The sequence below is a fragment of the Euphorbia lathyris genome, chromosome 3, assembly GCF_963576675.1.
Source record: "Euphorbia lathyris chromosome 3, ddEupLath1.1, whole genome shotgun sequence".
In the NCBI taxonomy this organism is placed as follows: Eukaryota; Viridiplantae; Streptophyta; class Magnoliopsida; order Malpighiales; family Euphorbiaceae; genus Euphorbia; species Euphorbia lathyris.
The window spans coordinates 1,415,001-1,430,978 of record NC_088912.1 but is presented as its reverse complement, the minus strand read 5'-3'; the positions used below and the strand labels follow the sequence as shown (position 1 = coordinate 1,430,978).

The 15,978-nt window shown below is 32.7% G+C and overlaps 1 protein-coding gene and 1 long non-coding RNA gene across 2 annotated transcripts; one reads left to right on the top strand and one right to left on the bottom strand.

Annotated features, from left to right (window-relative positions):
* The first annotated feature begins 343 nt into the window (after positions 1 to 343).
* Positions 344 to 1,973, top strand: LOC136223674 (phloretin 4'-O-glucosyltransferase-like). Its single transcript, XM_066011792.1, has one exon. It carries the CDS (start codon positions 440 to 442, stop codon positions 1,760 to 1,762), a length of 1,323 nt encoding a protein of 440 aa, XP_065867864.1. The 5' UTR covers positions 344 to 439; the 3' UTR covers positions 1,763 to 1,973.
* A 6,715-nt stretch (positions 1,974 to 8,688) lies between these two features.
* LOC136223677 (uncharacterized) lies at positions 8,689 to 15,262 on the bottom strand. Its single transcript, XR_010686072.1, has 5 exons — positions 14,998 to 15,262; positions 13,288 to 14,757; positions 10,460 to 10,584; positions 9,821 to 9,973; positions 8,689 to 9,110 (listed from the first exon to the last, which is right to left on the bottom strand). It is a non-coding gene; the product is annotated as an uncharacterized lncRNA (long non-coding RNA).
* Positions 15,263 to 15,978: the final 716 nt, after the last annotated feature.

The following is a 15,978-nucleotide window of genomic DNA, read 5'->3' as shown; positions in this document are numbered from 1 at the left end:
TTTAATTACTTAATTTTTCTTCATCAAATTGAAAATTAATTATATTTGTAAAAAAAAATTAATATAGAAGTTAAACTTAGAATATGTAAAATACTCTATAAACCAAGAAATTATCCTAAAGAAAAAAGTATGTTATATTTTTGTTGAGAGCAGATTTTGTTTCCAAATATTTATCTAAAATTTGAACTTCAAGATTTAGTAACTGAAATATCTTTATTGTATGTGATATTGTTAGATATGGATATTAATATCATACCTTACTATTTCATTCCATTTGTCTTTTGGGAAATGGAAACAAGAAAAACACTTAATTCGTGATTAACTTCTAATTCACATCATGTCTCTCACTTAAACTGTATGCTCTGTTAGAATAGAATTTGTGTATAAAAAGGGATTGATAGAGTAATTTGGGAATCAGAAAGTGTTTCACATTAGAGAAATGGAAAATAAAGAAAAGAAGCCTCATGTACTGCTGGTAATATTCCCAGGTCAGGGACACATCAACCCCGCTCTTCAAGTAGCAAAGCGCCTCCTTTCCATGGGAATCCATGTGACCTTTTCCACCAGTCTCGGCGCGGAACGAACCATGTCCAAAACCTGTATTCCTCCTTCCTTATCTTTTGCTTCCTTCTCCGATGGTAACGATGATGCTTTCAAACCTGTCAAAAATTTTGAAGATTACATACCCAGTCTGAGGATTCACGGCTCTGAAAGTATCCGTGAAATCATAAATAATTCTTCATTCACTTGTGTTGCTTACTCTCTTCTTCTTCCTTGGGTTGCTATGGTGGCTCGGGAATTCAACCTCCCATCCGTGCTTTTCTGGTCTCAAGCTGCTACTGTTTTCAACATCTATTACCATTACTTCAATGGTTTTAGCGATGAACTAGAGAAGAATATCAGTGATTCTTCTTTCTTGTTTCGTTTCCCTGGATTGCCGCCTTTATCTAGCCGTGATCTTCCTTCCTTTTTCAGTCCTTCTGATACCAACAAATATGCTTTTTCAGTCCTAGAAGAACATCTCCAGATGCTTGATGGAGAAATGAATCCAACAATTCTTGTCAACACCTTGGACGCATTAGAATCGGAGGCCTTGAACTCCATCAGCAAGTACAAATTGCTGGGAATTGGGCCTTTGGTTCCTTGTGGTTCTGATGCTTCAGTAGGAGGTGATCTTTTCAAATGCCCAACTTCCCTGTTTTACATTGATTGGCTTAACTCAAAGGCTGAGGCTTCAGTTATTTACATATCTTTTGGAAGCATCACACAAGTATCGGAGAGGCAAATGGAAGAGATGAGGAGAGCATTAATAGAGAGTGGGCATCCATTCTTGTGGGTTATAAGAGAGAAATCCATGGAAAAAGTAGAAGAAAATGGAGTCATAGTACCATGGTGCAATCAATTAGAGGTGCTATCAAATCCAGGAATAGGTTGTTTTATTAGTCATTGTGGTTGGAATTCCACAACAGAGAGCTTGTCTTGTGGAGTCCCTGTGGTGGCATTTCCGCAATGGACTGATCAGTTAACAAATGCTAAGCTGCTACAAGATTGTTGGAAAACTGGTGTTAGAGTTAATCCTAATGAAGATGAGATGGTTGAGGCTCAAGAGATTAAGAGATGTCTCAATATGGTGATGGGAAATGAAGAGATGAGAGAGAATGCCATCAAATGGAAGGTTTCAGCAACAAATGCTTTTAAGGAAGGTGGTTCTTCTCACAAAAATCTTCAAGATTTTGCCAACTCATTGTTTCACAATTTTTAGAGTATTTCACCTATATAGGCCAAGACTAATGACCATAAAATATTAAATAAAGGAATAAATAAGAGAAAAGTGAAAGTGAAAATTAACTCATTAAGCATGAGATATGTTGTTAGAAAGATGTTGCACTTTCAAAGATTTTATTAACTATTGGAAAGAAAAAACTAAACAAGTAAAATGTTGCCTTGCACTGATAAAATGGGAGCCTCTAAAAGCAATTGAACTCTACTCAATTGATAAGTAAATAATATATTAATTGTTGTTTTGCATTGGGTTGGGACTATTTCAAAATTTTAACTAAACGTCATAAATATAATATTAATGGTTATAATTCAAAATCTTATTAAATAAGAGAAAGCTGGAGAGTGCGGCAAAAAATCAATTTGAATAGAGATAGCTCATATCTGTTGCAATGCAAGCAACATTTACCTAAAGAAGCTATGGAGAATGAATATCCTTAGTATTCCCTTCTAAGAAGGCAGATACGTATTTATAAAAGAAAAATTATGGATTGAATATTATGTTGTTAAATAATAAAAGAGGCTTAGGTCTCTTGCCTTTACATGTCCATATTACCGAAATTGAAGTTGGAATTTTGTTGCTTATTCTGATACGCATGTGGCAGTTGAATCTGTTTCCCTTCTTCGTGATGGCTGCTTGAATGAGATATCAGACATCACAATTCAGGATGCAAGCAATATAATGTGTCAGAGAATGCTGGGGGCAAGGCAAATGCTCTCTCTGCATTCATTGTTAGATCCGAAGCTGCTAATTGCAGTGGGGAGTTGCCATGGTCCTTGGTCTATAGATGAATTCTGCCCTGTTTGTTGCATCGGGAGCAATTCATGAACTCGTCACAGTGGAAATTTCTTAAAATCCAATAATTCAATGTATAGCACATGTTCCATCCATATTTTTCAAACATTTCTCCGTCATTAACTAGATTCATGTGGTAAACATTTCTCCGTCTTTAAGCCCATTGATGAAGAGCCAATAGCTTTGAATAACCCTAGGGGATTACTAGTGTCAATGAAGGGTGAAGGATTAAAAGAAGGCACGTGTGTTGGAGTTGGATCACCCTAAGAGTGGGAGACCATTCTTTTGGGATAACCAGAAGGGTTTTGATGGAGTTTCACCCGCATTAATGATCAAGTGCTTGCTTAAAGGCTTCAACCATCCCTCATGATTATCCCAAATAATCTGACTTGCAATACCGGTCAGCCAATTTGCGAGAATCTTTGTAATTAATTTGAAGGAATTACAATGGGTCTAAAGTTCTCAATTATGTGCCCCAGGGAATTTAGGAATTAATGCCATCAGATTTGAGTTCAGCGCCGGTAAAATACGTCCGTGATAAAAAAAAAAAGTCTGCACCATATTGCAAACGTCTTAGTCAATCACGTCCGAGAACTTCTGATAGAAGGGTTCCCTCAAGCCATCTAGTCCAGAATTACTCGGGTGAGAATACTTGGTACAACAAGTGTGGTGATAAAGAAGACGATGATGAGAATGTAGAGGTGATACCGTGGTCTTCATCGTCTGGGTATAAGAGGAAAAGGAATGAGGAGGATGATTTAGATGATGAATAATGATGTTGTGTATTGATGTATGGATGGCCATTTGTTTGAGCCTATACTATTTTCGGGTGGCAATGAAAGGAATATCGGCTAACTCATTATGTGATGATGGATTTAATTTACACATTCATTCAGATTTAGATAAAAGTGACACGAGTTATCTGAGTTGGAAGATAAATAAGATATTTAATTCATTCTTTATAGATATGGTTACCATACTATTGAGGTACTCATAAATGTTATAAAATCAATTAGAGTTGGAAGAGAAACAAGTGGTTCATTTCACTCTTTGGAGATTTGTAATGTTTCTCTTTGACATATGAACGGTAAAGGAATTACTGAACATATATGAATTATTTTCCTTGTTAGCATACGATTATTTTTCTTGGTTTTGCCAAATTTTAGAAGCATACTTAATTATACCAAGGCAAACTCGGTGACTTTGAGAAAGAGGCACTACTTTTGGTGCTTCAAGTCATGATCAAGTCTTTTATTCTCAGTATGAGGCAAATAGTCTTCACAACACATTTGTCTCACATTGTCTTTCAGGAGACAATTATTTTGATTAGGAAATGAGGTACCTATGGGTGAGAGATACATATAAGATATATATGATTGAGCCTTAAATATCAGCTTGAGCCTTTCATTCAATCAATTTCATGACATGGTATTAGAGCCTCTTAGACCAAACGATCAAGGGTTGAAAATCCTGGCAACCTCATTAATTGGTGGAATTAAAACACATGGCGGGATGACCATGTGTTGTGCACGCGCTAGGTCCAAGGGACATTTTGGTGTGGGGGTATGTCAGAGATTAATATAAGATATATGATTGAAACTTATATATCTTCATAATGGTATTTATTTATAACCACAGGACTAAAATTACCTACTTTTGTACTTCTTTTGGGTCAAACTATATAATTTTCTGCACATAAAATCAATGGTTAGCAAGGTTATTTTCTTGTTGCAAATTCACACAAAATTAATCGACAACCAGATTCATAGGGTTGATTCAAAAAAAGCTGTTGGGAAGGAAAGAGTATTGGACTTCTTTTTTTCCCTTTGGGATTGGCTGATGATGTCCTAATTTTAATAGAATTTTTTTTTATATTCTGCCAGTTCTAAAATGATAGATATGCAAATTATATTTTTTATTATTTTGGTGTTTTTAGCCACCCAATTAAATCTTGTATATATATATTTGCTATTTCACTATGATAGATTTTATATTTCAACCCAACCTGATGGATTTTATATCATCTAAATAACTAGAAGCAAAAATATCACTGAAGAAATTAGCACTGGAACCGGGATGACGAGCCATTGAATGGGCACACGGTTCGCTAATCTAGGGACAAAAGCCACAAAATAATATGGACTAATAAGTAACAAATGTCGAATTTCTTATAATAATCCCGAACTCATTAATATCGTGGACCTTTGTTAAAATGAGATCCACCACCATGTTTCAAATTGAACATTCTGAAAGTGGAGTGAAACCACCTAGAGTATGGCATCTTTGTTTTCGTTAATGCATACAAAGTTGATGTGACGATCTTCTTTATTTTATTAACCACGTATCATGCTATATCGAAACCGAATCTCCTCTCTCAATCCTCGAGCGAATATCATTTGGATAATTTTAATCGAACTGTATAAGCTCCTCCAAACAAAACTGAGATTATTACCTAATTTAGAGGAAAAGAAAGACACACGAGCATAGTATTAACACTTGTCTTCTCTTTCTTTCTCTATTGTAATATTTGCTTAGTAAAATATTCTTTAGTAGTCTTGGAGGACGTGGAGTATTGGCTGAACCTCATTAAATTAGAAAGGTCTCATCTCCTTTTTGTTAATTAGATTTCAGCACTTTTGCTTTTTAAAATTTATAAAAAGGATAAGATGTAAAAATACCCTTAACATTTACATCTAGTAGCAATTTTACCCTTAATGTTCGTAGCCAAGAACAATTTTACCCCAATCGTTGACAAGTTGGATCAATTAGAGAAATTATTCATCAAATTGTCTTCTCGGTCATCAATCTTGACATCTACACTTTACATATGCTTAATTTTATCACTAGATAACAAATATATGATTAAAAGTTGGCTCTTAAGTTAAAATTTGAGGAGATATAATGAAAAATGAGCTCCAACAGCCTCTTAGTGGCTCCTCAAATCACTAAAAGCAGCTCCAACAGCATTGGGATGGCTGCTCAAGTGTAGGAATGGAGGAATAAAATGATATTCCAGCCAGACTTTGGCCAGTAACTATATACATTGACATTGATTTGGTAATCTGTTTTGTTTATTAAAGTTCATGAATATGTTGATTTGAAATGTCCACTAGAAAAATACAAACACTAATTAATATCAATGTTTTGGAATATGCACTGAATAATAACAAATTATTGACAATTTTTTCATATTTTAGCAATAATGGTAAGAAGATCATATAAAATACAATATATATAGTAGTTATGTAACAAAAGGATTTTGTTTCTTTTCTAGTAACAAAAGGATTTAGTTTCCTTTTCTAAATAACTATAGTAGTATAAAAAGAAGGCAACATAAGAGAAATTGATATGAATAGAGGCATTTGAGTGTAACTAACACTGAAAAATAAAGGTGTTTGAAATTTTTATTCTGATATCAATTATGATGGTTTTGAGTCCAAAGGTTGTGATGGTACAAGCTATTGTAGAAGCTATTATTCTGATATCAATTATGATGGTTTTGTTATTATTCAGTTGATTCAGATTGCACAAGCTATTGTTCTGAAAGCACAAAAAGTGGATTTTGCAAGCATGTCAAAAAGCCTTACTGTCATTGTTATTGTTGATCAATTCATCAATATCTATGTAATCTTGCATTACGTATGTATTGCATCTCTTATTATTACTGAATGAAATAAATATATTCCTACTTCTTATGATGTTTTTCGGGTTGTATGTTTTCTTTCCCGGATTTTGGGTTATTTATCTTGTGAATTTGTTTTATTTTATTTCTTTAATAATATTACAGTTTTGTTGTTTTAAAGGTTCTGAGCGTGTTAACATAATTAAAATATTCATAACTTTAATTTTCTGCTCTCAGCTTTCACTAAAATACATGATATTTCTAATATATGTATATTTTCATTAGATATGCTATTTCTAATTATAAGTTTATTTTCATATTATAGAAAAAAAAGCACAACCAATAACAACCCAATATATATTTTGGATTAGATTTCAGTGCACTTGGCTGGATCCTATATAGGAGAGAGACCGGATGACCCACATACATTTCTAGAATACATCATTTTTTTATTGGAATAATGGAGTCCTATTCTAATTAGGAGCCTAGTGGCCAACTTGGAATACTCATATTTTGTATACAAATAAAATCAGAAAAAATAAAACCACTCAAACACATTGCAAATTATTCACGCAGTCCTGCTGTTGACATAAACAGTACCGCAGAGCTGCTACCTTTAAACAGTAGAGCAGACCGGCTGGTTCGATCGGTTGAACCGGGTACAGGCATGATCTCTGGTTCGAATTAAACTGGTTTTACAACAAACCGGACAGAACCGAAATGAAACCAAAAACCAGCGGTCAGTCAGGAAACCGGTATGACTCTGGTTTAATAGAAAGAATTTCATGCACATAATGATGCTTTGGTAATTGAGCTCAATATGGATGGATATAAGATTCGTATTCATTGATACTGGAAGTTCTGTAAACATCATCACTAGAAACGCATATGAGGCATTGAATCTTGATCTTGATATTCACTTCCACTTTAACACCATTGGTGGCAATTTCTGATCATACTGTACTTTTGTTGGCAGTGCTCATTTGCAAGTATCTCTTGGTGATGGCCCAATAAAATGAAATTCTAAAACTGAATTTTTAGTAATTAATTCGGTGGTTCAATACAATGTCAATCATAGAGCGTCCGCTCTTGTCCCAATCTGTTGGGGCTCTGTCTATTCATAATTTGGCCTGACAAATTCCAACTAGAGAAGATATGGAAGTGGCACAAGGTAACCAAGTGGTGGCTCACGAAACTTATTTTTCTTGGTTAAAAATGAAGCCAACATAGGATCCTAGGGAAGAGGAGGGCCAAAGAGCCAAACCAGTGGGTGATTTGGAGATAGTATGCTTGGCCGAAGGAAAGTATGTGCAAATTGGTTCAGCAATCCCAGAGCAACCCAAGGCAGACATAGTTTCTACCTTGAAGACGAACATCCAGGCCGTAAAGAGAACTTGCTAGAAGCACAACCAGACGGCCAGCGAACAAGCAGATCCCAAGAAAAATATTTCGCATACCCGTATGAAGGTAGTGCAAGCCTCTAGCAGTTTCAATGCATATCTTCAGCCATTGCTTGCAACCCAAGTCGGGATTACGTGATAAATTTGAAGACCTTTTGCGATGCCGGTATGGTGAGTTTTTTAGTGCTTTGCCTTTTAAAGAATATAGCGATCCCAAGCTGGTATCCTCAACATTGCCGTGAAATAACAAGGCTCTTATATCTGCAATATGAACCTTTCTTGCTTTTGTTTTTGCACTTGTCAATGAGGCAATTTGAACATTGCCATTTCTTTGACCTATATTGTTTTCGGTTGGCAATGAAAGACATAATCGGCTAGCTCATTGTAGTTCATGCATCTCCATATCTTTCTTTTCAAGTATTAAAGTATGCAAGACATATCTGTTAACTTATTATCCGATGGTGGACCGAACATTCGGGTTTGTGACGAGGAAAAGAAACAGGAGGGTTAATTTCTGGGAAACCATAAGAATATAATTATGGTTGGTTGCATGCTAGAACTGGATACCAGTTCTTTTTCCAGAACTGTGGTATTCCAGTTGCCAGTTATATCATTTTTATTAGTGGTATGATATTTATTTATTATTTATAAAATTAAAAGAACAAGGATACCACGTATACCACAATTCAGGAATATAATAGAACTATGGTATACCAGTTATGTCATTTTCAGAACTATTTGTGTCTAAACAATCATCTAGAAACCTCACGATTATATTCTGAAGAAGAAGAACATCCACCAGATTCAAAAAGAAACCCTAAGGGCAGAACTCATATGAAACCCAAAGGGGATAACACACCCAAAGAGCATCATGCTTGAGCCACTGGTTGTACCAAGTATTCTCAAGTATTCTCACCCGAGTCTTCATCATGCCATTCCATTTGCAGAAAATAATGGTTAACCAGTGCATCAACGAAGTAGATAAATAACATAGAAAATAATGATTAATCAGTGCATCAATAAAGAAATCTCAACCAACTTCTATTCTAAACAAAATTAACCGGTTGCATTTAAGAATATAGAATCTGAAATTGTTTTATTTATATTATTTCTTAAATAAGCTGAACCACTTCCAGTAACATTGATAAATATACATAAGTAATAGTTGCACACCAATTAAACATAGGACAACTAATATACAAGTTAAGCTAACATGGTTCTCAATAAAACAATAATAAAAGGTTCTGCAACAACAAATTCTTCTAAGCTGAAGAGAATCCATCCAACTAAAAGAAAAGGAAACATTCAAGTATGCAACGTCCTGTGGCTTATACACATCCATTTTGTTCTTTTCTGCTTTTATTGTTTAGATGCATTAACATGCTAATGCAACTTTAGTGTTTATTTCCGTTCTTTTATGGTCATCTTCAATCTCAACTACCTCCATTAGCAGGATCAGATTCGAAGAATATCCATCTTTTATCTGATTTTCAACTCCGATTACACCCTGAATCTTCTCAGCAACGTGAACCAAAGCATCAAGTTTAGTTCATCATACTTGACAAAAATTATAAAGATTTGAATAGCGAGAAGGCATATATAGTTAATAGTTATATATACCTCTTTGCATATGAAGAAAAATAAAAAAGAAACAAATAGATAAAGCAATAAAGAGATCAAAACAAATGACAGCGTAAACCCTCCCCGCAGCTCTATTGCAAAACGAACCAAATGGGAGAGGAATTACCAATTTCTACATTTACATGAAATATATTTAATTAACTAAATAGTAAATAATAACAAACTATTATCTCAATGGTAATTTTGATATTGAATTCAATAATTTAATCATTGGTATTTTTATATTTAAAACTTATATTTTAAATTTCCATTTGCATACATCAACACATAAGCAAATAAAATTCTCATTTGTCAACGGTCAAATGCTAAATTGATACATGAATTTCAAATTCAAAGTCCATTTACAACACTATAAATTCAAAACATACTGAAGACCCAATAAAATTTTTATACATTAAGTTATTAATATCTTTATAAAATCATAAATTCGAATACTTCTTTTCCGTGGAAATTTAGTGAAACTATAACCAATATTGTCTCAATTTATATATATTTGTTATCCATGTAAGAATGTCTGAATTGGTAGTATTTTCCATTCTTGAATCATTGGAAACAAAAATTGGTATAAAAGAATTCTTGTACCTTAGAGAATTGAAACTCAAGTAGGGTATCAATGCTTTTCTGAAGAACTCCGCAAATGCGATAAACATAGCCGAGATCATCCTTGAAGATAAGAGAATGATCACACTCCTTTCCATGTTCTTCCACACATTCACATGTTGCGGCAGAAGAGTCCTAGCAAAAGCAATATACAGCTAAGGCAACAATAAGAACGATTTGGGCTTATGGGGGTGCCAACCTAGGTGGGGTGTCCATTAATCCCCATCGCGTCCCGACTTTTCAAGAAAAAAAAACAATATAAACCATCATTTTAAGCAAAGAGAATTGTAACACTAATTCAACTATCATCTAATAAGGTAGATTGTGCTGATACAGGGCGTCACACTGGTACTCCCAATAACTGTTCCAGCTTATATATGCGTAAATGATTCTTATTAGAATACATTAACCAAAAATGGATCTAAAAAACAAAAGATCCCTGAAATTATTTTCTTTTAATTCGCGTCCTAAATTGATCAGAAAACAAATAGCATTTGACGCAAGAATTTTATCGTATAACTTAACAACACAATGAACCAATCAATAAAAACACAAAAAGTTCATTGTTTTTTTAAATAATCCATATTTGAACAATAAATTATAATTTAAACCCCAACTTACTTGTCGTTTTCGCCGGCGACATTCTGCAATCTGTGCTAGAATTTTTTTTTAAGTGCACGGGAGATCCGCTGGTGCACACCATCTTATCATGAATTTTCTTCTTGTGTCTTTACCATTATTTTTTCCTGCACAAAATTAAATAACTTAAAATCATCGTTTTCATCTGTTTCCATTTAAATAAAAAAACACAAAGACAATCCTTCATTGTCTATATCTCTTACAGGAAACAAAAGCAACTAAAGTAACCAAGTCTAACACTAAACAATTGAGTCCGAAGCAAACTACCTAAGTAAGAAGAAAGAGTTCTCTTAACACTATTATCTTTTTTTATTCTAAGTACAAAAGTCCGACAAACCATGTTAAATCAAGGATATAACAATCGAACAACTTGGAACATATAATATCAATATTCACATTCTGTGAAGAATGGAGAAAATAATTAAAATAGGTAACTCATATAATTATCAGGTTATAAAAAAAAATTAAAAGGATAAAAATAATATTTGCAGTACGAAATGGAAACAACAATTTAGATCCAACAAAATATAACAATTGAAATTGCAATATACCTAAAAAACAGGTGGTTCTAATTTATTGATTTTTTAGACTAGCATTTATAAAATTCATTGGACTAACTTCAGATCATCAGCAGCATATGATGAATATTGTAATTGATGAAGTTTCTTTATTTCAGATCATATAAATGTAATCTTCAAAATATTAATATACTTGAACATGAACCATGCCTGTAGTTCATACTTAATGAGTAATCAAAACAATGAAGACATTTATCATCCTTATAAAACTTATCAGAACACTACTCATAACCCCTATGTTAAAAAAAAAAACCTCAGTGATTAAAATATCACATATCCTTTACCAACACAAAAACTCAACGATAAAAGAACATATAGTGAGGCATATGAGTATTTAAAGTAATGGAAAATATTTCAAATATTTCAAATTCATTGAACTAATTTCAGATCATCAGCAACACTTAGTGATAACTAAGATAACTCTAGTTGCATCCTCTTGTACCAAGAACATTACCAAATTCCACAATGCCTTGGGAAAGCTTTACATATATAACAAAGCATTTGCTTGATCACTCTCGTAATCCTAATATTGAGGTATCCTTTTATGAGTCATTTTCTTTTGTTATGATGCTACTCAAATTGGACTATTGCCTTTAAATAAATGCATAAATACATTAACTTGTATATGCCTCCAAATTTCAGTTTAAAATGCACGGTTTATCTCATTTGAACATGAACCATGCATGTAGTTCATACTTAATGAGTAATCAAAACACTGACGACATTTATCATAATTATAAAACTTATCAGAACACTACTCATAATCAGTATGTTAACATTAAAAAAAAAGTCAGTGATTAAAATATTACATATCAGTGACCAACACAAAATCTCAGTGATAAAATAACGTACAGTGAAGCATATGAGTATTTAAAGTAATGGAAACTATTTAACATATTCAAAATTAACCAACTTAAAATCATGGTTTCCATCTGTTTCGATTTGAAGAAAAAAAGAAAAAGACAATCCTTACGGGAAACCAAAGCAACTAAAGTAACCAAGCCCAACACTAAACAAGGCAAACTAGTAAAGTATCAACAAAGAGTTCTCTTAATACTATTATCGCTTTTTTATTGTAGGTACAAAAGTCCCGATAAAATCCATGTTAAATCAAGTGAAATATTAAAGGATATAACAATCCAACAACTTGGAACATACAATATCAATATTCACATTCTGTGAAGAATGGAGAAAATAATTAAAATAGGCAAGTCTATGAGGTTATCAAGAAAAACTAAAAGGATAAAAATAATCTCTACAGATGCAAACAACAATTTAGATCCAACAAAAAAGAACAATCGAAATTGGAATATACCTAAAACAACAGGTGGTGAAGGCATGATTTATCAATGAATTGGTTCTAATTTATTGATTTTTTATACTGGGCTTATAAAATTCATTGGACTAATTTGAGATCATCAGCAGCATATGATGAATTTGTAATTGATGAAGTTTCTCATCAAAATATTAATATACTTGAACATGAACCATGCCTGTAGTTCATAGTAATCAAAATACTGAAGACATTTATCATACTTATAAAATTTATCAGAACACTACTCATAACAAAAACTTGACCAACACAAAAAACTCAGTGATAAAAGAACATATAGTGAAGCATATGAGTATTTAAAGTAATGGAAACTATTTAAAATATTTCAAATTTATTGAACTAATTTCAGATCATCAGCAGCACTCAGTGATAACTAAGATAACTCTAGTTACATCCTATTGTACCAAGAACAATACCAAATTCCACACAGTCGTACTGAATCTATAGCAAGTAATAGGAGATTTAAAGTAGAAAACTGTGAACTAAGATAACTCTAGTTACATCCTCTTGTACCAAGAACAATACCAAATTCCACACGGTTGTACTGAATCTATAGCAAGTAATAGGAGATTTAAAGTAGAAAACTGATGAAAACAGAGATTTAAAGTAGAAATTCCATTAGGTGTTAGAATTAATCAAACACCTCAATCATTTGGCGACAGCAGGGCTTAGATTAGATCTAAGAGGACGAAATCAGATGGTTGAAACAGATGGCAGCCATTTATATTTGTTTGTCGATAATGGAAATCAGCTTATATTTCAACCCACAATAGTGAAAATCAGATTGATTGATGGATGATTAGACCCAAATATGAGATAAAACTGATGAGATTAGACCCAAAAGGAAGACAACAAAGATTTAAAGTTGAAAACTGATTATATGAGTTAGAATCAAATACCTCAATGATAGACAGCAGATCTCAGAGAGTTAACTTGCCCGATCTTCTTCCACCTCACATAGGACGAAATCAGATGATGGCCTTTGTTGCTGAGGAAACAAGACAGAGAGAGAAAGGTACCTTGGGGAGGGACTAGAAGTTGATTGAGGGTTTTCACTTTGACAAGCTCCTCACACAGTTTGAGCTACGGTCATGAGTACCATTGACTCAGATAAAGAATACAAGAGACTTTTTAAACAAAACAATGTTGGTGGGGAGATGCTGCAAACATATGAGATTTAGGAGGCTAGGGTTTCAGCTCATTTTGTTTATATACTAGATTTGAAAGGGGTAATTTTGTAATTAAGTTTGATCTGCTAGGGTTTCTGTATAGGAGGGTATTTTTGTCATAGGTGTAAAATAAATTTTCTTAGGATAAGTTGGTGTATGAAATTTTATTTTAGTTATGAATTGGACCTGACATAACCAAACCTTTCTGTACTCATATCAACTCAATCAAGCACAACAAATAAAAAGCTCTACATTTGGAAAAAAGTTTTATACATCTCAAGAGATAAAGATATAAATATAGCCCTACCTATTGAACCAAAATAAATTTAGACTTCATCTACAAAATGTAATCTTAAATCTAACATTTCGAGTTCCTTATTAATTAATGAGTACCAAAATTGATATTTTCTTCTTCATAATTTCCTTGACTGTGATCTTCAAAACGTCTAAGACGCAAATAGTGCCAACAATTTTCAGTGTTGGGTGCAAAATCAGAAATAGCGTCACTTTCTCCCATGAGATTCAAAATCACTTAAGTTTCCATATTTAAATGTCTTCTGGTTAGGTTTGTTTAATTTCTTGTCTAGCCTACTTTTGTCATTTTTCTCCTCCTTTATTTTCTGTTTATAATTTAGTTAACATTTGTGGTTTATGTAAATATGAATATTAATGTTGTCACAAGTTATACCAACCTTTAAAACTTATTATTATTGTAAAGGGAACATTCAAGTATGCAAAGTCATGTGGCTTATACACATCCATTTTGTTCTTTTCTCCTTTTATTGTTTAGATGCATTAATATGCTAATGCAAATTTAGTGTTGATTTCCGTTTTTTTATGGTCATCTTCAATCTCAACTACCTCTATTCGCAGGATGAATTCCAAGAATATCCATCTTTTATTCGATTTTCAACTCCCATTATACCTGGAATCTTCTCACCAACGTGAACAAAACCATCAAGTTCAGTATTTTCCGTGGAAGAATATCTTAATTGATAGTATTTTTGGTTCTTGAATAGCTGGAAACAGAAATTGGTAAAAGAATTCTTGTACCTTAAAGAATTGAAACTCAAGTAGGGTATAATGCTTTTCTGAATAACTCCATAAATGCGACAAACATAACCCAGATCATCGATAAGAGTATGATCACACTCCTATCCATGTTCTTCCAGACATTCATGTGTCAGAGGTAGAAGAGTCCTAGAAAAACCAATATACAACTAAGGCAACAATAGAAGGAAGTAATAAACAAATGGAATTCAGAATTCACAGTAAATTGTAAGATAAGCACGATCATTTTCGAGGCAAAGAGAATTGGAACACTCTAATGCATCTATCACCTAGTAATGAACCAATCAATAAAAACACAAAAACTTCATCATTTTTTGTTTAAATAATGCAAATTTTAACAAGAAATTAGTAATTGAAACCCCAACTTACTTGTGAGTTTCGCCGGCGATATTCTGCAATCAGTGCTAAAATATCTTTTATTTTGTTCTTCTGCATGCCCGAAAGATCTGTTGGTGCACACGCATCTTGAAATGAATTTTCTTCTTGTGTCTTCGCCATTATTTTTCCTACACAAAATTAACAAACTTAAAAGCATCATGATTTAAAAAAAAAAAAAAGACAATCCTTACAGGAAACTAAAGTGACCAAGTCGAACACTAAATAATTGAGTCTGAAGCAAACTAGCAAAGTATCAACAAAGAGTTCTCTTAATACTATTATCTTTTTTTATTCTAGGTACAAAAGTCCCATAAAATCCATTTTAAATCAACTGAAATATTCGAAGGATATAACAATCCAACAACTTGGATATACAATATCAATATTCACATTCTGTGAAGAATGGAGAAGATAATTAAAAGGATAATTATCAGGTTACGAAGAAAAACTAAAAAGATAAAAATAATATTTGCAGATGTAGTGATTACCTATATTATAAAATGTGTTTCACGTAAATGGAAACAACAATTTAGATCCAACAAAATAGAACAATTGAAATTGGAATATACCTAAAAAAACAGGTGGTCAGATCATGATTTAACAATGAAATTGGTTCTTCTTTATTGATGTTTTAGACTAAGAATTTATAAAATTCATTGGACTAATTTCAGATCATCAACAGCATATGATGAATATTGTAATTGATGAAGTTTCTCTATTTCAGATCATATAAATATAAATGTAATCTTCAAAATGTTAATATACTTGAACATGACTTGGTTCATAATTAATGAGTAATCAAAATACGAAGACATTCATCATAATAATAAAACTTATCATAACATTAGTCATAATCATTATGTTAATGTAAAAAAAAACAATAACTCAGTGATTAAAATATCACATATCATAGAAGCACATATGAGTATTGAAAGTAATGGAAACTATTTAAAATTCATTGAACTAATTTCA

Bases quoted from the DNA above. Each gene is read 5' to 3' on its own strand.
- LOC136223674 (XM_066011792.1), top strand. From the start codon at position 440: ATGGAAAATAAAGAAAAGAAGCCTCATGTACTGCTGGTAATATTCCCA.